At 41.9% G+C, this 25,659-nt stretch overlaps 1 protein-coding gene across 2 annotated transcripts; it reads left to right on the top strand.

Moving 5' to 3' along the window:
* Nucleotides 1-454: 454 nt before the first annotated feature.
* On the top strand, nucleotides 455-25,497 carry TECTB (tectorin beta). 2 transcript variants are annotated; one of them, XM_088464468.1, is made up of 11 exons: nucleotides 455-539; nucleotides 1,153-1,360; nucleotides 3,750-3,940; nucleotides 4,989-5,131; nucleotides 5,234-5,306; nucleotides 9,500-9,603; nucleotides 13,725-13,808; nucleotides 14,188-14,350; nucleotides 18,679-18,748; nucleotides 19,290-19,322; nucleotides 25,180-25,497. In XM_088464468.1, exons 2-11 carry the CDS (start codon nucleotides 1,285-1,287, stop codon nucleotides 25,230-25,232), a joined length of 990 nt encoding a protein of 329 aa, XP_088320594.1. In that variant the 5' UTR covers nucleotides 455-539; nucleotides 1,153-1,284; the 3' UTR covers nucleotides 25,233-25,497. The 2 variants fall into 2 exon arrangements, with proteins under 2 accessions (XP_088320594.1, XP_088320602.1); XM_088464476.1 differs by having other exon boundaries at nucleotides 459-539; nucleotides 1,165-1,360.
* Nucleotides 25,498-25,659: the final 162 nt, after the last annotated feature.

Genomic DNA, 25,659 nt, shown 5'->3' on the forward strand with positions numbered 1-25,659 from the left:
CCAATCGATGCGGCTGTGTGCGCTTTTGTGTGTGACTCAGAATCAGAGGGTGTTTCCTGTAGCTTCCAAGCAGATATTTGCTTTCATTTTCTGAACTCTACTGGAAAAACTAGAGTACTCGATCGGTTGCTGTAGTCAACAATTCCTTTCGAGTTTGCACCAGTTTCCTGTATTGTAAAAAAAAGTAAAATGTGCTTATTTTTAATTCACTGACAATCATACAAAAAGAGTGGGCTAACGTTATTTAAAGAGAGAGCACAGAAGACAATGCAGATCGCCGCCGCAGACTGACACAATGGGGGAGCTCTTGGCAAGTACAGATCTCTGAGGGCTCAGACAGTGAACACTAGATCTTTATTGGCAGCTGACATTTACCTGGCGAAGAGCGCTCCTATTTACCCTCTAGACTATAAAAGGGGAAAGAGCAGAACAGGAACACTCAGATGGTTCAGGAATAATAACAAAAAGAGACATTTAGGTCATGCCCATGGACAATGAGAAGGCATGAGCACCTGGATTGCAAAATGCTGAACTAACAGGTCAGTTATAATTCGTTATTTTCTAAATATAAATAGATTTTTTCTTTTTAACAAGGTGACATGAATGGTTTTAAGAACTAGATGTTTAAGATATAAAAGTTGACACTATTATGCTATTTTGCATCATGCTTTACACTATATGTGTAAATTACTCTATTGCATATGTAATGTTTGCTAAATTATATTTTGCCTAATTGTCTGCTGGTGAGATTAGCAAGGCAGATAACAGACTGGCTATTTAGCAAAATAACAGGCTGGCTATTTAATGTATGCATTTATTTCAGCTTACCATATATGCTATAATTTATTAGATAATTTTCATATTTTTCTACCAAATATACATATAACTTTTTAATAGTTATGAAATTAATGTCTATGCATCTGATTATTTTTTTGTATGAAATTTGTGGTGTGTTTTTATTTATTACCCCCCCCCCAAAAAAAAATAATATAAATTTATATTTATAAACATGTACTAAGTAATGTCCTATTATGATTATTCTTGTTTTTATTATTTTTTCATTAGATTTTTTTTATATTAAATTAAAACCAAATTTGTAAATGCAGCTAACAGCTATTTAATTGTTAAATGATTAAACAATTTATTCAACAGCATTTCTTACAGGACAAATAACACGGAATGGAAGCATTGAAATTTATAATCCTTCACTATTGAGACTCCAAAATCCCCTCGTGTGGTGTTCTCTTGATAAAAAAAGTATATTTTTAAATCTACCTTGAAGAAATGGTGCTTTTTACTCTACTTATATTAGCTATTTTGATTGCAAGCTCTGCAGGAAAATGCATTCCCAATAAAGCAGGTGAGCATACAGTCCTGAAGGATAACATTTTCTCATATATATTATTGTAATACACTTGTCATTATTTTCTTCCATGTTTCTGTTCTGTATTTCTTAAGTGTTCAGATGACTTTGATAAAATATAAGGAATTATAGCTTATGTTATTTAAGCTCTCCATGTTGGATAGTTTTCATATGAGGAAATCATTGTTTGTATTTAATCTAAAAACAAATACATCACCAGCCCTTAGTATATTGTTATAAAATCTGTAATAAAACTAGTTCAAGACAAAATATTTTTTTAAAGACACAGGGGTCAATCCTATTAGGTGTGAATGGCGAGGTGCGAGTTGCTATTTTCACTTCGAATTTGCATAGCAAATTCATTTTGCAATCCAATTAGCAACTTGTACTGAATCAGTCAGACTGAATTTGCAACTTTCCACTTGTGCCTCCCTGAGGGTGAGAGATGGAAAGGAAAATCTTTATTTTAAGGTTCAAATGTGGGTACACCATGCTGTAAACCCTTGGATACCTCCACTAATGACTAATTAGGCATTTGGCAGTTTCCAATTAGCTTAATTAGTCCAATAATTACATGTCATTTTTTGGGGTAAAAAAGAATTTCCTCAAATTACCCAAAATCAACTTTTTCGTTAGTTTAGGCACCCCAAAGTAAATTACAATACTTTTTTAGTTGAAAAATAATTATTTTTATCTTTTTTTTTTTTTCAAGGTGCCCTCAAAGTACCCCAAAATCACCCTTTTTCCTACTTTTTTTTTGCATTTTTCATTTAATCTGAGATTAAACTAAAGAAGTTTGTTTTTTATAATTTTCTTGCATTTAAAAAAAAAACACAAATCAGCCATTTGACACCATTTAAAAACCTACAGTAACTTCCTAATGCCCACAAACAGCCGTCTATACAGTCCTGCTAACGGAATTATAAATTTTGGGGGGTCCAGGATGGTCTCCCCACATTTTCATGCATTTCTCGCAAATCTCATTTGGCAGTCAATTTGCACCCCTCCGCTGTGAGTAGTGCGAATAGGAATTTTATTTGGATTGGAGAATTCTCGGGAGAGCACTTCGGCTGCGAAGTGTGTGAGTTTCAAGAAACAAACTCGCTACTCGCCAATCGCACCTAATTAGATTGAGCCGATAGTATATGAAAGAGAGTTTAAATAAATTAGTGATAAAATATTTAGTGTCGCTAGCTAAGGCATCTAAAAGAAGGCACTCTGCATAATTCATTTGTAACTCCTATTCTGCAGTCGCTAATTAGATTATTGTTATATGTTTTCCGGCTGACTTGTCATAGAAAATGAACCACATATTAAAGTTGTGCTTAACCTGTCAGAGATTTTGGATAGTTGGAGTTCTCCTGTCTTTTTCTTTTACCATAACAGAACCTGCAGCCAGGTAACTTGATATTTGCATTGCTGAAAGAGACATTACAGAAGTTAATAAGCTTAGATGGCGTTTTGCCACAATTAGATGGCAGAAAGATGAACAACAATGCTTAGAGATTACCTTATTATCGTAGGGGAGCATGAATTTAAAAGAAACTGTTTGCAGACTGCTTCTGAGTTGAGGCAAAGCAAAAAAAAAAGTAACTTTGTATCTGTAATGAACCATGTTGTAGTACAAAGGAGCAAATAAATTTATTTAAAAAAAAAAACATTTTACATGTAGGGAAAATACTGGCTGCTTTTTCATATAGCGGACAAATACTAGACAGCTTTATTTATTTATTTTTTAAAACATTTTATTAGTGTCTCAAATAAATACATAAATATAACATATAAAGTACTTGAAAGACACAGTTTTATGTTTTTTTTGTTAACAACAAAATATATATACTTAAATCATGCAAAGTAACAGTATATTGAAAATATAAACTAAATAAAATAGAATAGACAGGGAGGGGGAGCGGATAGTGAGGGGGGGAGTGTAGGATGTCTGATGAGCCACAATTTATCAAACAAAATCATACCTAGAAGGAAAGCCATCAAGACAGCTTTATTTTTACACAGTAATTTTGACTTGAGTATGGACACACCCCTGTCACATTTCTCTTTGCACATTTTACATCTGCCCCTCCCCCCAGAAGTACAACATGATTTTGTCATGGGACAAAGTTACTTGCTCATTTTTGCTTTGCTCCAAATTCAAAATCAGCCCCTTTGTGTAGCAATATTCTTGATATCTGTGTGATTTTTACACTAATAATTTCCAACATTTACAATTTCAAATAAGTAAAACTTCCATTTAAACGTAAGTTATAGCATTTATTACACTGTTAAATATGAATGATTAAATAATTATTTTATAAATTAATATAAATTAATTTGATGATGCTGTTTTGTTGTTGATGATGTTGTTGATGTTGTTTTGCTTGTCTTCTAGATGTGGTTATAGTTCACTGTTATCCCAAATCTATTGTGGCTAAAATTCCTGAGTGTCCCTATGGATGGGAAATTAACCAATTGGCTCTAGGAGGGGTGTGTTATAATGGGATTATTGAGTCAGGCTATTACCAGTTCACTATTCCTGATTTATCGCCAAGGAATAAGTCATACTGTGGAACACAGTCTGATGTAAGTATGTGACTTCCAAGATCAACTTAACCATCTACAAGACCTTACTTTTATCTTGGTTTTAAGGAGAAATATACCCTTTTTATTGTCGGGGTTTTTTGTTTTTTTCATTGAAGGGTATGTTCACTGAAAAACAAGAATAACTCTGCTTAAAATAGAACTGCCTCCTGATATTGCCTGCTTAAAATCATTATGCACCATTGCTGACATTTGACCAATAGCTTTAAGGATTAATACTTTGTAACAACATCTTTAATCATCAAAACAAACTGCGTACTGCTCTGGTTGGTTCTATGATTGCAGGGAATACTAAGCAGTGTCTACCTTTAAGTACCTATAAAAAGGCAGCAACACTGTGTTTCTTAGTTTTAAGGATACAATTTTAGGACCAAGTCCTATTTCGAGTATTAGGGATTATTCCAGTAAATTGTAGCATTCAGCCTAATAATTTTAAGTAATGCATGCAAAATGATGTTTGAGTTGATTTATTCTTTAATTCATATAATTTTTTTTGTACAAAAAACAAAAACAGTATGACAAAATAAGTGATCAGTTATAATAGATGATATATTGTTTGTTTTTATTACATCACAATATTCTAAAACTTAGAGAATAGATTTGTCTGTGTTATAAATAAGAGTTCTAGATAACAAATACGCAATGCTATTTGTGCTATGTACCTTTTCGCAAAGCAGCCACTAGAAATATAAATGGAGCGACACCTTCTACCTTGAACAGATTCTTAAATAAAGATAATATTTGTATTCGCCGAATACAAATATTATCATTATTTAAGAATGTGTTATAAATGAATCATTTGACATACAGTAGAAGGGTAAACAAAACCAGATTTTAATTTAACATTTGAATGTATTAATAAATGTTGGATAATTCTGTAAGTTATTGGAAATAAATAGCTGTCCTCCCCCTAATAAAATGTGACCTTGTGTTAATCAAATATTATTTGTTACTGAAGTATTTTATAATGCATATTGTATGTTTATCAAATACACAATTAACAATACTTAACTTTTATTTTGTTTCCCAGTTCAAGAACCCAATCTACCATTTTTACAACTCAATAGTGTCCAATGACAGCACCCTGATCGTCAAAAGCCAGCCGGTGAATTATTCTTTCACCTGCACTTACCAATCCAACTACCTGGTTAGCCATGCTGCCTTTGACCAAAGGTAAGTCTGGTCCTCACCTGGCAACGCGTTTCGTGGAAGAATCACCCAGGCACATTCCACTGATGTATGTTTTAGTCTTACATATTTTTTTCCTTCTTCCAGAGTAGCCACAGTTCACGTGAAGAATGGGAGCTCGGGATCATTTGAAAGTCAACTCTCTCTCAATTTCTACTCTGTGAGTCCTTCAATGCTACCCCTCTTCTGTTTTCCCTATGAGAGGCAAAGTATAATAGACCTTCTTGTATAGTTTCCCGTCAAGTTACGATTACCACCCAAGTCAACTTAACAAATCATCTCATCCTACATTAGAACATTTAAAATACATATCAAATAGACCAATCGAAGTCACATCATGAGGTCAGCTTTACCCATCCTACTCCTCTATACTAACATAGCTACTAATTATACAAGGATTCAGCCATATTCAGTAATTGTCCATTATTACTAAAACACAACTTGCTACACATATTAGATCTATAAGGGCAATGTAATGAAAAAAAATGGGTTTTAGGAACTTGTCAGAAGTGAAGTTGATATAAAACCACTTCACTCAATTACAGTACGTTTCTTAACTTCCAATTAAGGGCCATTAGCAAATTGCAAATATATTACTTCTCATCAGAAGAACAGACATCTGGGAAATGCCTTTACAGGCATTACAGTCCTTTGTGTTACTGGATGTTAGAGCTGAGCTAGTACTGAGACAGAACCACCTACTGGCTGTTTTGGTCTTCTTTTCTTGTTCTGCACCAGAAGTGTTATAGAAGCAGAAACAATGAAACACTGAGAAGACCTGGAGATTGCCAAGCCACTCCTAGTCAGAAGAAATTACTTCTGTGAAATGCCAATCACGTGCTAACCCTTTAAAGCAAAATGTTATCAATTTTAGAACATGATATGTAGGCTTGTACAGACACAGAATTCCAACTTATAGATGTGTCTTTATTTAACTATCATTGGCGTGGCTTTGCTTTATAGTGTATGCTAGACATCTTGTGATAGGTTGTCACAAGCTAATTCAGAGTTCTATAGAGTATTAGCTTGTGGCACCACATTACAAGTTGTGATATCTTTTCAGAATATGGGTATTTTTTTTTCATTTTCATATGACTTAAAGCAGCTCTATCTAAGTTATGTTTGGCCAGAAAGATAGATCAGTGTTCAGTGAGGAGGACACATTTGTATAGACCGTATTGGCTTTTTTTAGGACTCACAGGCAGGACACAATTTTCTGAGCAGCATTTTAGCGCTCTATTGAGTCCTCTTACTGATGCAATGGAAACTGTTTTCAAGCTTAAATAAGCCGCTCATAAGAGATCTGACATCTTTAAAATATCTGCTGTAACCCATTAAGTGCTCCAAAAGCTATTGAAAGATAAGTGGCATCTCCCAGTGACTGACATTAAGCGGCATCTCCCAGTGACTGACATTAAGAGACATCTCCCAGTGACTGACATTAAATGGCATCTCCCAGTGACTGACATTAAATGGCATCTCCCAGTGACTGACATTAAATGGCATCTCCCAGTGACTGACATTAAGTGGCATCTCCCAGTGACTGACATTAAGAGGCATCTCCCAGTGACTGACATTAAGAGGCATCTCCCAGTGACTGACATTAAGTGGCATCTCCCAGTGACTGACATTTAATGGCATCTCCCAGTGACTGACATTAAGAGCCATCTCCCAGTGACTGACATTAAGAGGCATCTCCCAGTGACTGACATTAAGTGGCATCTCCCAGTGACTGACATTAAGAGGCATCTCCCAGTGACTGACATTAAGAGCCATCTCCCAGTGACTGACATTAAGTGGCATCTCCCAGTGACTGACATTAAGAGGCATCTCCCAGTGACTGACATTAAGAGCCATCTCCCAGTGACTGACATTAAGAGGCATCTCCCAGTGACTGACATTAAGTGGCATCTCCCAGTGACTGACATTAAGAGGCATCTCTCAGTGACTGACATTAAGAGGCATCTCCCAGTGACTGACATTAAGAGGCATCTCCCAGTGACTGACATTAAGAGGCATTCCCACTAGTCCTCATCCTGTAAATCCCCCCAGTTGCTTTAGTTGCCAATAATTACCTCAGTCACGTGGGCAAATCCAAACAGCATGTTTATAGTCACCGGGTTAGGATCAGTGTTTAAATTGGCCACCCACGTGGTGATGTGGCTGAACAGTTGGAACCAATCAGTGGGGCCGGCCAATGATCACATGGCACAGATGGGCCAACAGCATTTACCAGCATACCTGACCGGGCTTAGATCAAATATGAATCACTGGAGAAATCATTTAGGAAGTCTGTGCCAATATATTCATTCATACTAAACTTAAACTTCTCTTCATCCATTGTACTCTGTCCCCTTCTGCCACATAAGGTGATCTTACATTTCCATCCCGTCCTATATCCGATTAGGTCTGGTTATAAACCATTGTGATGAGGAAGGTATATGTATTATCACATTGCAATACTCACTTCTATCCTTCATTGAACACACTGAAAAATTTAGTTACAACATGGAAAGGTTTAAGCAAGAAAGCCGCTCCTCTTACAGAGAATATACTTCTGGGTGATGAAATGTATAAATGGTCCTTACAGACAATGCTTTACCCATTGGGTTTCCATAGAATGGCACAGACATTTGCCGACATACAATATCCATTACCCAGATGTCTGTTCTATTGAAAAGGAAAAGTTTCTATTTAATATACTCCATTATATTATAGTATGTGTTATCCTCTGACAGACAAAATCATATAAAGGAACATATTTATTACAAAGCAGTATTAAAAAAAAGAATAAAACACAGTAACTCATATGTCAGATGCACAATATTTCTATCCCTCCTTTCTCAGGAAAAGCGCAACCATAGGACGCGTGTGCGGGGGCTGTATGTATGTAGCTTATGTCACATGTGCCCCCATTTAAATTCAAAATTCAGCGACTGATGAAAATAGTCACAGAAGCTGGCAATAATACTAAATCTATAAACCACTGGTCGGCAGTTTTATTAAAAAATGTTGGGGCGAGGGAGGTTCTTAATTCTTTTGTGTTTATTTTGTTGTTGTTTTGCTTCCAATTCCAATTGTAGAGGAATATACTGGACTATGACGACTTTTCCATAGAATGGAGGAATCCCTTCTTTAAAATATCTGTTATGGAACAACAAAAAAATGTAACATATATTTTTTTATCATTTAAAAAGTTATTTTTTTCCCTGTTAGAAAAATCTGGGGTGACCATATAAGGCAGGGGTGGGGAACCTTTTTTCTGCCAAGGGCCATTTTGATACATATGACATTATTTGCGGGCCAGGTGCAGGCCACGCTCCTCCGTGTGATGGCACATGGGGCGGGGCCACAATTGCCGATGATTACAGCAATGCCAGGAGCATCTTGAGGATGCTCCAGGGAGCTGTATGGGCAGCGGTATGACTGTCTGAAGCATCCTAAGGGTGTGCCAGGCGGCACGGCTGCATAGATTCTGGATGCAGTGTGCCATTCTAGGCACCCTGCTAGCCAGAGGAGGCTATCAAAAAAAAAAACTCAGAGGGGCAGACCAAATGATTCTGTGGGCCTTATAAGGCCCCCGGGCCTGAGGTTCCCCACCCCTGATATAAGGTGTAATCTGTGACAGCGATATTTTTTTTGTAGAAACTGTGATATAATCATGGGCGCCGAGAGGGGGGGGGGAGTGCATACAGTTTACCCGGGCCCGGTGGGGCCCGGGTCCGGCGTCACCCCCCCTCCCTCACAGCAGCTCAGCACACAGCTTGTGCTGGGCTGCTGTGTGAGACTGCTCATTTCTGCTGCAGCAGCCGGAGCAGTCTCCTATGGCTGTTGGGGGGGAGCAATCACACTGATCGCGCCCCCCCTCCGCTTAGCGCCGGGCTGTGGGGCTTACAGCACCCCCCTCCCCGGTGCACATAAGTGATCTTTTTTTTTTCAAGGCTACGTGGCCACACCTCCCGCAATTAGGCCTCGTCCCCTCCTTTACCCGTGCCCGGCCAGGCTCTCTACGGCCCTGGGTATAATATATTTTGCAGTACAGAGGACAAAGGATGGTTCTACAGACAAGTGAGGGCAAAATTGACATTGCTGTTTTATAAAATACCCCAATGTGCTTGTTTTAGCATAAATACACAAAAATATATAATAATAATAATAATAATAATAATAATTATTATTATTATTATTATTATTATATTTATTATTATTATTATTATTATTATTATTATTATTATTATTATTATTATTATTATTATTATTATGTTGTGTAACCTGTTCTGGATTAATATTTAAACTCACTGTATCACGTTTGTACTGTCTGGTTGTTATTTTCTGTTTGTTTTTTTGGGAAAGAACGCAAAGTTTTCCAGCCAAAAGGAGGCTCCATTTGTGGTGGAGACATCAGACATCGGGTCGGATGTATTTGCTGGAGTAGAAGCTAAAGGACTTAGCAGCAGGTAGAATACGATAGCTTCTCACCCTAATTTATATATTGTATGATCTACAGATGTGTCCTGCTACATCTTTGCCGATCACGCTACAAACGTGTGCACACATAGCGCCAAGCGATTACCCACAGCAGCATACGCTATGACGCGCACTGTGCATTCCTATGGCGGCTGGTGTGCGATCGCAGTGCGTGTATCTTTTTTGGGGGGACAGGATAGTGGCCATCCTTCCCCAATGAGGCCACTCTCACAGTTTTCTTGCCAAGTCCATTTTGCCGTTACCGATCGCTGGTAGAAAAGCCAGAGCCACTTGATTGCATTTGACCCCCCATGCTAAAAGTTGCCAGTCAGTCCCTGCCCATGTGTGTGGCCTACTAGACATTGATACTTGATATGTGTGGCCAGCTTGTGTCAACTCTCCGGGGAGGGACAGATACAGGTTTTTGGATGGAACAGCTAAATACTACGGGCCTGGAGTTGCGTTAGACCGGTGCCAGTTTGCAGAGCGCACATTTAGCAAATTCGCCATGCGCCTGCTCATGAAGAGAACGGACACGTGCGCACCGCTGCAGAATTGCATGTATCTGCCATGTAAATCCGGCCGAATCTTGGGATGTGTACAGCTGTGTATATGGGGAAAATATGCTATTATTAAATGATTTTATTTTTTGTTTGTTTTTAGTAATTTAGTAGATTAGTAACTAACACCCGTTTGGCAAACAACTTTGCATCATCCCCAATAAGTGCAGTCAGACAACCATTACATTGACCACAAGAAAGTTATTGTGAGACACGTTTCACTGCAGCCTACTTGGCGCCATCCCAGGGGCATATTACAAATCATTCTTATGGGCGCATCGGGCCTCTACAATAGACATTTTGCATTCAGATTCGCCTAGAACAGCCCAGCAAACCACCTTGCACAAAAGGAGGTTTTATAGTGGGGGAAACCAAATAATAAGAAATGGGAAAATTCTCATCTCGAAGTCATTTCTCTATATCACGTTCTTTTGATTCCTTTTATATAGGCCAGAGGTTCTCAAACTCTGCCTTTACAACCCAGGTTTTAAGGATATCCAAGCTTGAGCAGAGCTGACTTAATTAGTACCTCTGTCAATTTGATTTAATCAAATGTCTCATCTCAAGCATGGATATCCTTAAAACCTGAACTGTAATGGTGGTTTAGGAACCTCTGCTATAGTTTAACATTTCCTTATTTATGGCCGTTCATGGTTTCCTGCTCAAACACTATCATTTGTCATTAGTAGCGTGGATACCTTAAAAATAAAAAAAAATAAAAAAAAATGACTGCTCTGGTGCAACCCAAATGAGAGTTTCCTGATAAGCCAGTAAGCATATAACATCCATTGCATTACACAAATTATACACTATGGCCCTCATTCAGAGCCGTACGCTCTGAGCAGAGCGCACGCTCTGAATGAGGGCCGTCCTCCATAACTATGGAGCGTCCTCCTGGACGCTCGTATAGCTGTGGGTCACCACCCACAGCCTATACGAGCGTGTAGTTTGATGGCCGCGATGGTCTTGACCATCGCGACCATCGAAACTGCGAGCCGGAGCCTGCGGTTGAGGTTTTCAACCGCAAGGCCCGGTGTGATTTTGGCTCTATCAGAGCCAAAATCGCTCCCACTGACATCACTAGTGATGTCAGTGGGCCGGCTGCTGACGGTAGGCGTTCCCATAGGAACGCCCCCGTCAGGGAGGCACGCCCCCGGCACGCCCACCAAAGGGGGCGTGCTGTCAATCAACATCGACAGCACGCCCCCTTTGATCAGACACAACGAGCGAAGGAAAGTCCTTCGCTCGTCACGTCTGGCGCATGCGCACGACGGAGCTCCCTCCGTCGTGCGCATGCTCAGTGCAGAACATCGACCCACTTGCGAGCGGACAGCCGCTCGCGAGTGGGTCTGAATCAGGCCCTATAAACACACAGTAAAACAATAAACCAGCAATAAAGGCTTACGCATAGGATAGTACATACTGTACTGCACACTACAATGGCTCCTCTTTCAGTCGCCTCATTGTAACTGTATGACAGCTGATATTCTTTTTGTTGCCACAGCTTTTATTGTTTCTAACGATTGGTTACTTATATAGATTATCCATAGTAACCAAGGAAAATTCATACAGGTTAATATTGGCAGCCAAGGTGGGATGTAGTTGAATCCTGGCGCCGTTATCCCGTACCCAGCCTGACAAGATGATGTATTTTGGCTTGATAAAAGAGCATCTCTCACCAATAAAAGGTATTGGACATACGGTACCTTAGTTCTTCTCAATCCATAAATTCCAGATTCCAGATGATTAATGAGAAAACAAACCACTGTGATACTAAATCAATCTTTCCGCATAAGAGAGCGCTACGCGTTTGAGACAATCCTGGGGCGTTTTTCTACCCGCAGGAGTGGCTGAAACGCGTAGCTGCTCTCCTATGCTACAACAGATTACTTGCAGCCACCTCTGACTTTACCTCAATTACAGTGGACATCCGTAGAGATGCTGCTGACCTCTCCATAAGGGTGGTGGTCGGTCAGGCCTGTGCCAGACTTACAGCCTTGATGCCAGCGACAGGTACATATATTTCTGGCACTCAAGATAAAGCGGTGGGACAGCAAGCTCTAGGGGTTGATTAGGAGACTTAGGGGTCTATGTACTAAGCAGTGATAAGTGACAGAGTGAAAAGTAATAAGTCTGTGATAAGAACCAGCCAATCAGCTCCCAACTGTCATTTTTAAAACACAGCCTGTGAGATGACAGTTGGAAGCTGATTGGCTGGCACTTATCACAGACTTATCACTTTTCACTCTGTCTCTTATCACTGCTTAGTACATAGACCCCCTCTATCTGTGGAGAATCCTGGCTGCGATTGTGCATGCATGTAAGGGTGGCACTCAGTAACAGCCTACAGCTGCCCCTCACCCCCTGTGACCTACTGGTGATCCACCCAAACAGAAAGACTGAGGACCTGATTCAGAACCGCTCAGTAGATGCGATCGCTCGCACCCAGCATATGCAAATTCGGCTAAGTGACGGCATGGCAGGCGCTCGCTCGGAAAGGCATAAGAACGCCCACTTTGTTTTGGCGAGCGATCACTTTGCGTCTATAGACGCCCTTTAGCTTATGTAGAGATGCCCACTAGCGCACGTCATCTCCAGGAAGTGTCTTAAAACATTGGTACATCGAGGACAATCGGAAGCAATCGCAGCACTTGTGGTTGCCTTACCCTACCGCAAGCACTGCGAGGACTTCAGTGTAAAAAACAGGCATGTGACGTGTACTATGACGCTGGCTGTTAATTATGCACGCCTTAGATATGGCGTTGCAACACTCAGGCACGCCTGCGTTCGCACCTCCACTCCCCCCTTATTAGTGTCCTGCCCCTGTTACCACCCACAAACGGCTTCTCCTGTCACTCATTAAACTGGGCTGTCTTTGCTGGGCGAGCGAGCGGATTCCGATTGCTCCGAGTAGTTCGCGGTCGCACAGAACGAAGCATACGCATGCGCAGTCGCTTACCACCGGCCACGAATGAGTGAGCGGCCGCTTGCGAGCGGCTTTGAATGAGCTCCTGAGTTAGTATCACTGTGGTTTGTTTTCTCATCAATCTCTCTTATTTGGGTTGCACCAGTGAAGTAATTTTGTTTTTATGAATGTTTATATGTGAGGTTGGAAATAGCTCTTTTATCCTGCTGCTTATCAGGTGCCCTAGACTAGAGTATTTGATAACCTTGGACACCTGTATAGTGTAGATATAGATCCTTATCTTCGCCAAACTTTAGAACCAATGATAATAATATTTTTGACACGGGTGCTCATATTCGGACACCCTCATACATACCAGAGAGTGACGCACATAGTAACCTGCCACTTGTGCCCGCTTTCCTCCCCTCTCAGCGCCACTGCCCTCCCCACCTCCCTTCCGCCTCTCTATTTCTAAGGTTTCACGCGTGCAAAATGCGTGTGCGACTTTTTGGCCAGTCTACTGTAGTGTATAGCTATGGTGCAATGCTGATTCCTCCTCTCCCACCAGCAACACAACAGGGTAAATACTGGGGTAAGTAAATGGCAAATTGTTGCATTATAACTTATTGTGAATATCTGTTTTTAGGTTCAAGGTGGTACTGAACTATTGCTGGGCAACGCCGTCCCCGGATTACGCCTATCACATCCAGTGGCAGCTAATCAGTAAAGGGTAAGATGTCTGATCTCCGAAACCAATCCAGATGCCTATAATTGGGCGGCACACACTGCAATACGGTGGCTGGGCCCGTTTTGGGCGCACCTGCTTATTACTGCGTCAGTTATTTTATCAGGCAGGTCACGCAATTTCTTCTATGACCACATCAGCCAATCAGGATGGACGGGTGCACTATTGATGTGTTAGCTCGACCCAATCAAAATGCCGCAAAACAATCTCCCTATTGCCTGTAATCTATCTGGGAGGGTTATAGGAGACGGTTTTCTTTTTGCTCTGATACCAGATATTTGCCCCTGACATGGCACCCGTATAGTAGGGGTAATTGCCCATGTGGGTATCGGTGCTGATCACTGAGGATATTTTCTCATTGCAGGTGCGCATCGGATGACACGGTTCTGGTGCATGAGAACGGAAAGAACAGCCGGGCAACATTTCAATTTAACGCCTTCCGATTCCAGAATATCCCAAAGTTATCTAAAGTCTGGCTGCACTGCGAGACCTACCTGTGCGACAGCGAGAAGTTCTCCTGTCCTGTCGTAAGTTTTATCTTATTTGCTGGCGTGTACGGGTTTCTGATAATCTACAGCTGGCATCTACGTGTTTCTGATAATCTACAGCTGGCGTGTATGTGTTTCTGATAATCTACAGCTGGCGTGTACGTGTTTCTGATAATCTACAGCTGGCGTGTACGTGTTTCTGATAATCTACAGCTGGCGTGTACGGTTTCTGATAATCTACAGCTGGCATCTACGTGTTTCTGATAATCTACAGCTGGCATCTACGTGTTTCTGATAATCTACAGCTGGCATGTACGTGTTTCTGATAATCTACAGCTGGCGTGTACGTGTTTCTGATAATCTACAGCTGGCATCTACGTGTTTCTGATAATCTACAGCTGGCGTGTACGTGTTTCTGATAATCTACAGCTGGCGTGTACGGGTTTCTGATCCTCTACAGCTGGCATGTACATATTTCTGTTCGTCTACAGCTGTCATCTACATGTATCTGATAATATACAGCTGTCGTATACATGTTTCTGATAATCTACAGCTGTCGTATACATGTTTCTGATAATCTACAGCTGGCGTGTACGTTTCTGATCCTCTATAGCTGACATATACATGTTGATGATCCTGTACAGATGGTGTGTATGTGTTTCTGATAATCTACAGCAGGCATGTACATGTTTCTGATTCTCTAGAGCTGACATGTACATGTTTATGAGCCTCCGCAAATGGTGTATATTTTATTGATCCTCCACAGCTGGTGTCTACAAGCTTTTGATCCTCTACATGTTTTCTAATCTGTGTAGTTTGTGTGTGCGTGATTCTGTTCAGCTGGTGTGTACTGTACATGGTGAGGTTCTGTGTAACTGGCATGTACATGTCTCCAGTTCTATGTAGCTTGTGTTTTTTTAATACTTTTTACAGTTGTACATTTTCTGTATATGTTTGTGATACTGTACAGCTGGTGTGTACATACTTGGCTACTTTTTAAAAAGCTTTTCAGGGAGATTGTGAAAGCAACACCTATGAACGCGGTGGTAAAGTAGGCGTGTCTTGCTACATATGAGAGGCGTGTCATATAACTGACTTACATCCAAATGTTAATGAGCTCTTTGAGCGGTCATTAAGATCTATTTGCTGATTAACATACACCGATACTTTTCAAAATGCATGTAGTCATACGGATCATTGTGCCTTATACCCAATGCAGGGACATGACACTACTGATCCCATTTGAATGTATATATCTCTTTTTTTAATATAAGAGCTACATAATGGGGGTAAGGTGCAATCAGGGAGATTGCTAACCTCTTCAGGGAGTCAGGGAGATTGCTACATATTTCAGGGAGTCTCCCTGACAATGAGGGAGAGTTGCTAGTAAGGTGTACATGCTGACTGATCCTCTACAGCTGTGTGTACATGCAGACTGATCCTGTATAGCTGGTGTGTACATGCAGACTGATCCTGTACAGCTGGTGTGTACATGATGACTGTTCCTGTATAGCTGGTGTGTACGTGCTGATTGTTCCTGTATAGCTGGTGTGTACATGATGACTGTTCCTGTATAGCTGGTGTGTACATGATGACTGTTCCTGTATAGCTGGTGTGTACATGATGACTGTTCCTGTATAGCTGGTGTGTACATGATGACTGATCCTGTATAGCTGGTGTGTACATGATGACTGATCCTGTACAGCTGGTGTGTACATGATGACTGATCCTGTACAGCTGGTGTGTACGTGCTGACTGTTCCTGTACAGCTGGTGTGTACATGATGACTGATCCTGTATAGCTGGTGTGTACATGATGACTGATCCTGTATAGCTGGTGTGTACATGCTGATTGATCCTGTACAGCTGGCATGTACATGCTGACTAATCCTGTATAGCTGGTGTGTACATGATGACTGATCCTGTATAGCTGGTGTGTACATGATGACTGTTCCTGTATAGCTGGTGTGTACATGATGACTGATCCTCTACAGCTGTGTGTACATGCAGACTGATCCTGTACAGCTGGTGTGTACATGCAGACTGATCCTGTACAGCTGGTGTGTACATGATGACTGTTCCTGTATAGCTGGTGTGTACGTGCTGATTGTTCCTGTATAGCTGGTGTGTACATGATGACTGTTCCTGTATAGCTGGTGTGTACATGATGACTGTTCCTGTACAGCTGGTGTGTACATGATGACTGATCCTGTATAGCTGGTGTGTACATGATGACTGATCCTGTATAGCTGGTGTGTACATGCTGATTGATCCTGTACAGCTGGCGTGTACATGCTGACTGATCCTGTATAGCTGGTGTGTACATGATGACTGATCCTGTATAGCTGGTGTGTACATGATGACTGTTCCTGTATAGCTGGTGTGTACATGATGACTGATCCTGTACAGCTGGCGTGTACATGCTGATTGATCCTGTACAGCTGGCGTGTACATGCTGACTGATCCTGTATAGCTGGTGTGTACATGATGACTGATCCTGTATAGCTGGTGTGTACATGATGACTGTTCCTGTATAGCTGGTGTGTACATGATGACTGATCCTGTATAGCTGGTGTGTACATGCTGATTGATCCTGTACAGCTGGCGTGTACATGATGACTGATCCTGTATAGCTGGTGTGTACATGATGACTGTTCCTTTATAGCTGGTGTGTACATGATGACTGTTCCTGTATAGCTGGTGTGTACATGATGACTGATCCTGTATAGCTGGTGTGTACATGATGACTGATCCTGTATAGCTGGTGTGTACATGCTGATTGATCCTGTACAGCTGGCGTGTACATGCTGACTGATCCTGTATAGCTGGTGTGTACATGATGACTGATCCTGTATAGCTGGTGTGTACATGATGACTGATCCTGTATAGCTGGTGTGTACATGATGACTGTTCCTGTATAGCTGGTGTGTACATGATGACTGATCCTGTACAGCTGGTGTGTACATGATGACTGATCCTGTACAGCTGGTGTGTACGTGCTGACTGTTCCTGTATAGCTGGTGTGTACATGATGGCTGATCCTGTATAGCTGGTGTGTACATGCTGACTGATCCTGTATAGCTGGTGTGTACATGATGACTGATCCTGTACAGCTGGTGTGTACATGATGAATGATCCTGTATAGCTGGTGTGTACGTGCTGACTGTTCCTGTATAGCTGGTGTGTACATGATGGCTGATCCTGTATAGCTGGTGTGTACATGATGACTGTTCCTGTATAGCTGGTGTGTACGTGCTGATTGTTCCTGTATAGCTGGTGTGTACATGATGACTGTTCCTGTATAGCTGGTGTGTACATGATAACTGATCCTGTATAGCTGGTGTGTACATGATGACTGATCCTGTACAGCTGGTGTGTACATGATGACTGATCCTGTATAGCTGGCGTGTACGTGCTGATTGTTCCTGTATAGCTGGTGTGTACATGATGACTGTTCCTGTATAGCTGGTGTGTACATGATGACTGATCCTGTATAGCTGGTGTGTACATGATGACTGTTCCTGTATAGCTGGTGTGTACATGATGACTGATCCTGTATAGCTGGTGTGTACATGATGACTGATCCTGTATAGCTGGTGTGTACATGATGACTGATCCTGTACAGCTGGTGTGTACATGATGACTGTTCCTGTATAGCTGGTGTGTACATGATGACTGATCCTGTATAGCTGGTGTGTACATGATGACTGATCCTGTATAGCTGGTGTGTACATGATGACTGTTCCTGTATAGCTGGTGTGTACATGATGACTGATCCTGTATAGCTGGTGTGTACATGATGACTGATCCTGTACAGCTGGTGTGTACATGATGACTGTTCCTCTATAGCTGGTGTGTACATGATGACTGTTCTTGTATAGCTGGTGTGTACGTGCTGACTGTTCCTGTATAGCTGGTGTGTACATGCCGAGTGATCCTGTATAGCTGGTGTGTACATGATGACTGTTCCTGTATAGCTGGTGTGTACATGCTGACTGATCCTGTATAGCTGGTGTGTACATGATAACTGATCCTGTATAGCTGGTGTGTACATGATGACTGTTCCTGTATAGCTGGTGTGTACGTGCTGATTGTTCCTGTATAGCTGGTGTGTACATGATGACTGATCCTGTATAGCTGGTGTGTACATGATGACTGTTCCTGTATAGCTGGTGTGTACGTGCTGACTGATCCTGTACAGCTGGTGTGTACGTGCTGACTTATCCTTTATACACATACATACATACTCTCCTGGAACGACCGTGAGGCTCCCACAAATCGTACATGGGGTGTAATGTTACACAGACATCACATCACGCCCCTCAGAATTACATTGTGGGATAATCTCTGCTCTTTCTCCATAATCAGATATGTGGAAAACGAAAGCAACTGAAAGAACAGACTGGAGGCGTCCTGGTAGCAGAGTTTGTTGTCCGCAGTAAGTATCCCCCATTACAGGAGCCTACAGTAGCTCTATAAGGAAAATGATTGACACTCACAATCCTGCAAGATCAGAGTCCCAATCCCTCTGCAGCATCGCTCTATGGGTGACACTGGTGCATTTCTCAATCCAATCCCCATTCACCATCAGGAATAATCTGGACATATTTAGCAAAGGATGAGTACTGGCATCAAGTCTTTCTACTCTAATGAGGCTGCCTTACTGGTGAGCTGAGAAGGTGCAAAAAAGATTGGTCAAATGTGGTCTGTTTGGTGGCCGACAGCTTCCACATAAGTCACAGAACAATTCATCGCTTTGAAAAACTACTATAGGAATAAAGAGTAAAATTACTGTAACGACATGAAAAGATGCATAAAACAAAAATATAGATAATCACAACAAGGGCAATGATCACAAGGCACTGTTCCAAAGAGCTTGCAATCTAAATAAATATGTTGTCAACACCATGGAAAATGTAAAAAGAAGTGTCCTTGTTACACAGTAAAATATTTATCTTGTTTCCTTTTCCCATGTTCAGGTTCCGCATCCCTGAAGTTTTCCAGCCTTGCAGGTAATAGAGTGTACTGATTCAATGAAGGAAACCAGGGAGTGATAAGGGGAACCTCCGAATATACCATTACTGTGCATCAGTGATTATTATCAGTGACTGGAATTGTAGTGCTCCCAGTTCACATTATGCCACATTGTAGTGCTCCCAGTTCACATTATGCCACATTGTAGTGCTCCCAGTTCACATTATGCCACATTGTAGTGCTCTCAGTTCACATTATGCCACATTGTAGTGCTCCCAGTTCACATTATGCCACATTGTAGTGCTCCCAGTTCACATTATGCCACATTGTAGTGCTCCCAGTTCACATTATGCCACATTGTAGTGCTCTCAGTTCACATTATGCCACGTTGTAGTGCTCCCAGTTCACATTATGCCACGTTGTAGTGCTCCCAGTTCACATTATGCCACGTTGTAGTGCTCCCAGTTCACATTATGCCACATTGTAGTGCTCCCAGTTCACATTATGCCACATTGTAGTGCTCCCAGTTCACATTATGCCACATTGTAGTGCTCCCAGTTCACATAATGCCACATTGTAGTGCTCCCAGTTCACATTATGTCACATTGCAGTCTCCAGTTCACCTTATATCACATTGCAATGGCCCCAGTTTACATTATGCCACATTGTAGTGCTCCCAGTTCACATTGTCACATTGTAGTGTTCCCAGTTCACATTATGCCACATTGTAGTGCTCCCAGTCCACATTATGCCACATTGTAGTGCTCCCAGTTCACATTATGCCACATTGTAGTGCCTAAGTTCACATTATGCCACATTGTAGTGCTCCCAGTTCACATTATGCCACATTGTAGTGCTCCCAGTTCACATTATGCCACATTGTAGTGCTCTCAGTTCACATTATGCCACATTGTAGTGCTCCCAGTTCACATTATGCCACATTGTAGTGCTCCCAGTTCACATTATGCCACATTGTAGTGCTCCCAGTTCACATTATGCCACATTGTAGTGCTCTCAGTTCACATTATGCCACGTTGTAGTGCTCCCAGTTCACATTATGCCACGTTGTAGTGCTCCCAGTTCACATTATGCCACGTTGTAGTGCTCCCAGTTCACATTATGCCACATTGTAGTGCTCCCAGTTCACATTATGCCACATTGTAGTGCTCCCAGATCACATTATGCCACATTGTAGTGCTCCCAGTTCACATAATGCCACATTGTAGTGCTCCCAGTTCACATTATGTCACATTGCAGTCTCCAGTTCACCTTATATCACATTGCAATGGCCCCAGTTTACATTATGCCACATTGTAGTGCTCCCAGTTCACATTGTCACATTGTAGTGTTCCCAGTTCACATTATGCCACATTGTAGTGCTCCCAGTCCACATTATGCCACATTGTAGTGCTCCCAGTTCACATTATGCCACATTGTAGTGCCTAAGTTCACATTATGCCACATTGTAGTGCTCCCAGTTCACATTATGCCACATTGTAGTGCTCCCAGTTCACATTGTCACATTGTAGTGTTCCCAGTTCACATTATGCCACTTTGTAGTGCTCCCAGTTCACATTATGCCACATTTTAGTGCTCCCAGTTCACATTATGCCACATTGTAGTGCTCCCTGTTCACATTATGCCACATTGTAGTGCTCCCAGTTCACATTATGCCACATTGTAGTGCTCTCAGTTCACATTATGCCACATTGTAGTGCTCCCAGTTCACATTATGCCACATTGTAGTGCTCCCAGTTCACATTATGCCACATTGTAGTGCTCCCAGTTCACATTATGCCACATTGTAGTGCTCTCAGTTCACATTATGCCACGTTGTAGTGCTCCCAGTTCACATTATGCCACGTTGTAGTGCTTCCAGTTCACATTATGCCACGTTGTAGTGCTCCCAGTTCACATTATGCCACATTGTAGTGCTCCCAGTTCACATTATGCCACATTGTAGTGCTCCCAGTTCACATTATGCCACATTGTAGTGCTCCCAGTTCACATAATGCCACACTGTAGTGCTCCCAGTCCACATTATGCCACATTGTAGTGCTCCCAGTTCACATTATGCCACATTGTAGTGCCTAAGTTCACATTATGCCACATTGTAGTGCTCCCAGTTCACATTGTCACATTGTAGTGTTCCCAGTTCACATTATGCCACATTGTAGTGCTCCCAGTCCACATTATGCCACATTGTAGTGCCTAAGTTCACATTATGCCACGTTGTAGTGCTCCCAGTTCACATTATGCCACGTTGTAGTGCTCCCAGTTCACATTATGCCACGTTGTAGTGCTCCCAGTTCACATTATGCCACGTTGTAGTGCTCCCAGTTCACATTATGCCACATTGTAGTGCTCCCAGTTCACATTATGCCACATTGTAGTGCTCCCAGTTCACATTATGCCACATTGTAGTGCTCCCAGTTCACATAATGCCACATTGTAGTGCTCCCAGTTCACATTATGTCACATTGCAGTCTCCAGTTCACCTTATATCACATTGCAATGGCCCCCGTTTACATTATGCCACATTGTAGTGCTCCCAGTTCACATTGTCACATTGTAGTGTTCCCAGTTCACATTATGCCACATTGTAGTGCTCCCATTCCACATTATGCCACATTGTAGTGCTCCCAGTTCACATTATGCCACATTGTAGTGCCTAAGTTCACATTATGCCACATTGTAGTGCTCCCAGTTCACATTATGCCACATTGTAGTGCTCCCAGTTCACATTGTCACATTGTAGTGTTCCCAGTTCACATTATGCCACTTTGTAGTGCTCCCAGTTCACATTATGCCACATTTTAGTGCTCCCAGTTCACATTATGCCACATTGTAGTGCTCCCAGTTCACATTATGCCACATTGTAGTGCTCCCAGTTCACATTATGCCACATTGTAGTGCTCTCAGTTCACATTATGCCACATTGTAGTGCTCCCAGTTCACATTATGCCACATTGTAGTGCTCCCAGTTCACATTATGCCACATTGTAGTGCTCCCAGTTCACATTATGCCACATTGTAGTGCTCTCAGTTCACATTATGCCACGTTGTAGTGCTCCCAGTTCACATTATGCCACGTTGTAGTGCTTCCAGTTCACATTATGCCACGTTGTAGTGCTCCCAGTTCACATTATGCCACATTGTAGTGCCTAAGTTCACATTATGCCACATTGTAGTGCTCCCAGTTCACATTGTCACATTGTAGTGTTCCCAGTTCACATTATGCCACATTGTAGTGCTCCCAGTCCACATTATGCCACATTGTAGTGCTCCCAGTTCACATTATGCCACATTGTAGTGCCTAAGTTCACATTATGCCACATTGTAGTGCTCCCAGTTCACATTATGTCACATTGTAGTGCTCCCAGTTCACATTATGCCACATTGTAGTGCTCCCAGTTCACATTATGTCACATTGTAGTGCTCCAGTTCACATTATGCCACATTGTAGTGCCCATGTTCACATTATGCCACATTTTAGTGCTCCCAGTTCACATTATGCCACATTGTAGTGCTCCCAGTTCACATTATGTCACATTGCAGTCTCCCAGTTCACCTTATATCACATTGCAATGGCCCCAGTTTACATTATGCCACATTGTAGTGCTCAGAGTTCACATTATGCCACATTGTAGTGCCCATGTTCACATTATGCCACATTGTAGTGTTCCCAGTTCACATTATGCCACATTGTAGTGCTCCCAGTTCACATTATGTCACATTGCAGTCTCCCAGTTCACCTTATATCACATTGCAATGGCCCCAGTTTACATTATGCCACATTGTAGTGCTCCCAGTTCAAATTGTCACATTGTAGTGTTCCAAGTTCACATTATGCCACATTGTAGTGCTCCCAGTTCACATTATGCCACATTGTAGTGCTCCCAGTTCACATTATGCCACATTGTAGTGCTCCCAGTTCATATTATGCCACATTGTAGTGCCTAAGTTCACATTATGCCACATTGTAGTGCTCCCAGTTCACATTATGCCACATTGTAGTGCTCCCAGTTCACATTATGTCACATTGTAGTGCTCCCAGTTCACATTATGCCACATTGTAGTGCTCCCAGTTCACATTATGTCACATTGTAGTGCTCCCAGTTCACATTATGCCACATGGTAGTGCCCACGTTCACATTATGCCACATTGTAGTGCTCCCAGTTCACATTATGCCACATTGTAGTGTACCCAGTTCACATTATGCCACATTGTAGTGCTCCCAGTTCACATTATGCCACATTGTAGTGCTCCCAGTTCATATTATGCCACATTGTAGTGCTCCCAGTTCATATTATGCCACATTGTAGTGCCTACGTTCACATTATGCCACATTGTATTGCTCCCAGTTCACTTTATATCACATTGCAATGGCTCCAGTTTACATTATCCCACATTTTAGTGCCCCAGTTCAAATTGTGTTACATTTTAGAGCCACCAGCTAATATTATGCCACAATGGCTCCTGCTGTTCACCCTGCTTGACCACGGACACTCTCTTCTCTCCCATGTGCTCTGCTCAACATACTTGCTGCACATGATGCTATGCGAGGTGGCAGGCTATTAGAAAGAGTGTGTTCAATAGAAATACAGTCTATAAAGTACTTGCCATGATCTAGTGTATTAAATACACTGCTTTGAATACACTAGTATCAGGCAGACTAGGGTGTAGAATGTCCCTTACTGTATTCAATACATTATCACCAGGTCTTACCTTGCGGTACAGCAGGGGCACCAAGAGCCGCGCCGGGTCCGGGTAAAGGGGGCTTAATCGTGGGAGGTTTGGCCACGCCCTCTTAGGCTTAAAAATATTGTACAAAATCATTTTTGCAACACCGTGTAGAGGCACTGCGCGCTGGGGAGGGAGGCGCTGTGAGCCCCTCAGCCTGGCGCAAAGCCAGGGGGGGCAATCAGTGTGAATGCTCCCCTCTACAGGCATAGGAGACTCAGCAGCTGCGAGCAGTCTCCCACTGCAGCCCAGCACACAACAGCGTATGCTGGGCTGCTGCGAGATAAGAGTGAGGGAGAGGGGAAGGGGCACCGGACCCGGGCTCGGGTAATTAGTACGCCCCTCTGGCGGGGCCCTGTCCATATGGAAGTGGCGCTGAACAGAGCTGGGTGCAGGATGGCAGGCCTCTAGAGTTAACACAAAAGGACAAATCCCATCCTATATTACAAATGTTGATAGCATATACTCTAGATCAGTGGTTCTCAAACTCGGTCTTCAGGACCCCACACAGATAACTTTTTGCAGGTCATCCAGCAGGTGCACAGGTGTATTCATTACTCACTGACACATTTTAAAAGATCTACAGGTGCAGCTAACTATTTCACTAGTAATTATGTGAGGAGACCTGCAAAACATGCACTGTTTGGGGTCCTGAGGACCGAGTTTGAGAATCTGTGCTCTAGATCACAAATACTGGACCAACAGCCAAATTTATTACACATGGCACATTATAAAGAAGCAGATTTTGTCAATAGTCATCATTACTACGGCTTCGGAGTCCGTAGATCGTAAAGTTTTATTACATATTGTATCGTTTGAGCCGGTCTATGACACCTGTGCATCATTTCTGAAAGGCAACAAATATGACTTATAGTTTATATGGTATAATACAGTACATGCAACATTTTGTAAATTTTTTTTATATATTTACTTCACTTGCTCAATGCAATCACCGCTACGCCGCTATCATCCAAGAGAAATTATTTCCAGAATGCAATCTGCAAATTAGTTTAGGTAAACAAGTGCAGGTAAGAGTTTGGTAACTGATTACAAGAGCTTGCAATCTAATGAAAATACCAGGAGAGTCACTGAAGGAGTAATACCTAACCCCACATTTTTTTAAATATTCTTAATGGTCTTTCTTTCCCCAGTTGTGGTGTACCACCTGCTCCTGACTGTGGGGGTCTGTAGGATGCTCTCCTAAGACTAAACAACCGCAGAGCGACCTCCTCAGATTCATGGACACGATGGTCCTCTCCATTTCAACCATGAACCTGCCCTCAGGAAAGTGGCTTCCTCGGATGAGGCTCAGACCAGATTTCATGGCACCGTTCCTGTACAAAGCCTGAGACTGGAACATGTTCTAGACTAAACATTATCTACGAGACTGAACTTTGAGATCATTATATTCTGAGTTGTTTCCTATCTCTTTCACAATGGTGCATTAAATTTCTATAGGTTTTTTTCAACTTTTTGCTTCTTGTCATTATTTTTATATTATAAAGGAAAATATATTTTAAGAAGGCTTCTTACCTATTGTTATACGTATTTATTTTTCTCTCTTTATAAACTATATTTTACTGTCTACCTAAATCTACCAACGTTAGAATGGTACCATGATGGTCTTAGAC

This window comes from Taudactylus pleione, unplaced genomic scaffold, assembly GCF_031769625.1.
Source record: "Taudactylus pleione unplaced genomic scaffold, aTauple2 ptg000008l, whole genome shotgun sequence".
Classification (NCBI taxonomy): domain Eukaryota; kingdom Metazoa; phylum Chordata; class Amphibia; order Anura; family Myobatrachidae; genus Taudactylus; species Taudactylus pleione.

Bases quoted from the DNA above. Each gene is read 5' to 3' on its own strand.
- TECTB (XM_088464468.1), top strand. From the start codon at position 1,285: ATGGTGCTTTTTACTCTACTTATATTAGCTATTTTGATTGCAAGCTCT. The intron at 1,361-3,749 runs GTGAGCATACAG...CTTGTCTTCTAG, and splicing joins ATGCATTCCCAATAAAGCAG to ATGTGGTTATAGTTCACTGT. The intron at 5,307-9,499 runs GTGAGTCCTTCA...TTTTTGGGAAAG, and splicing joins TCTCTCTCAATTTCTACTCT to AACGCAAAGTTTTCCAGCCA.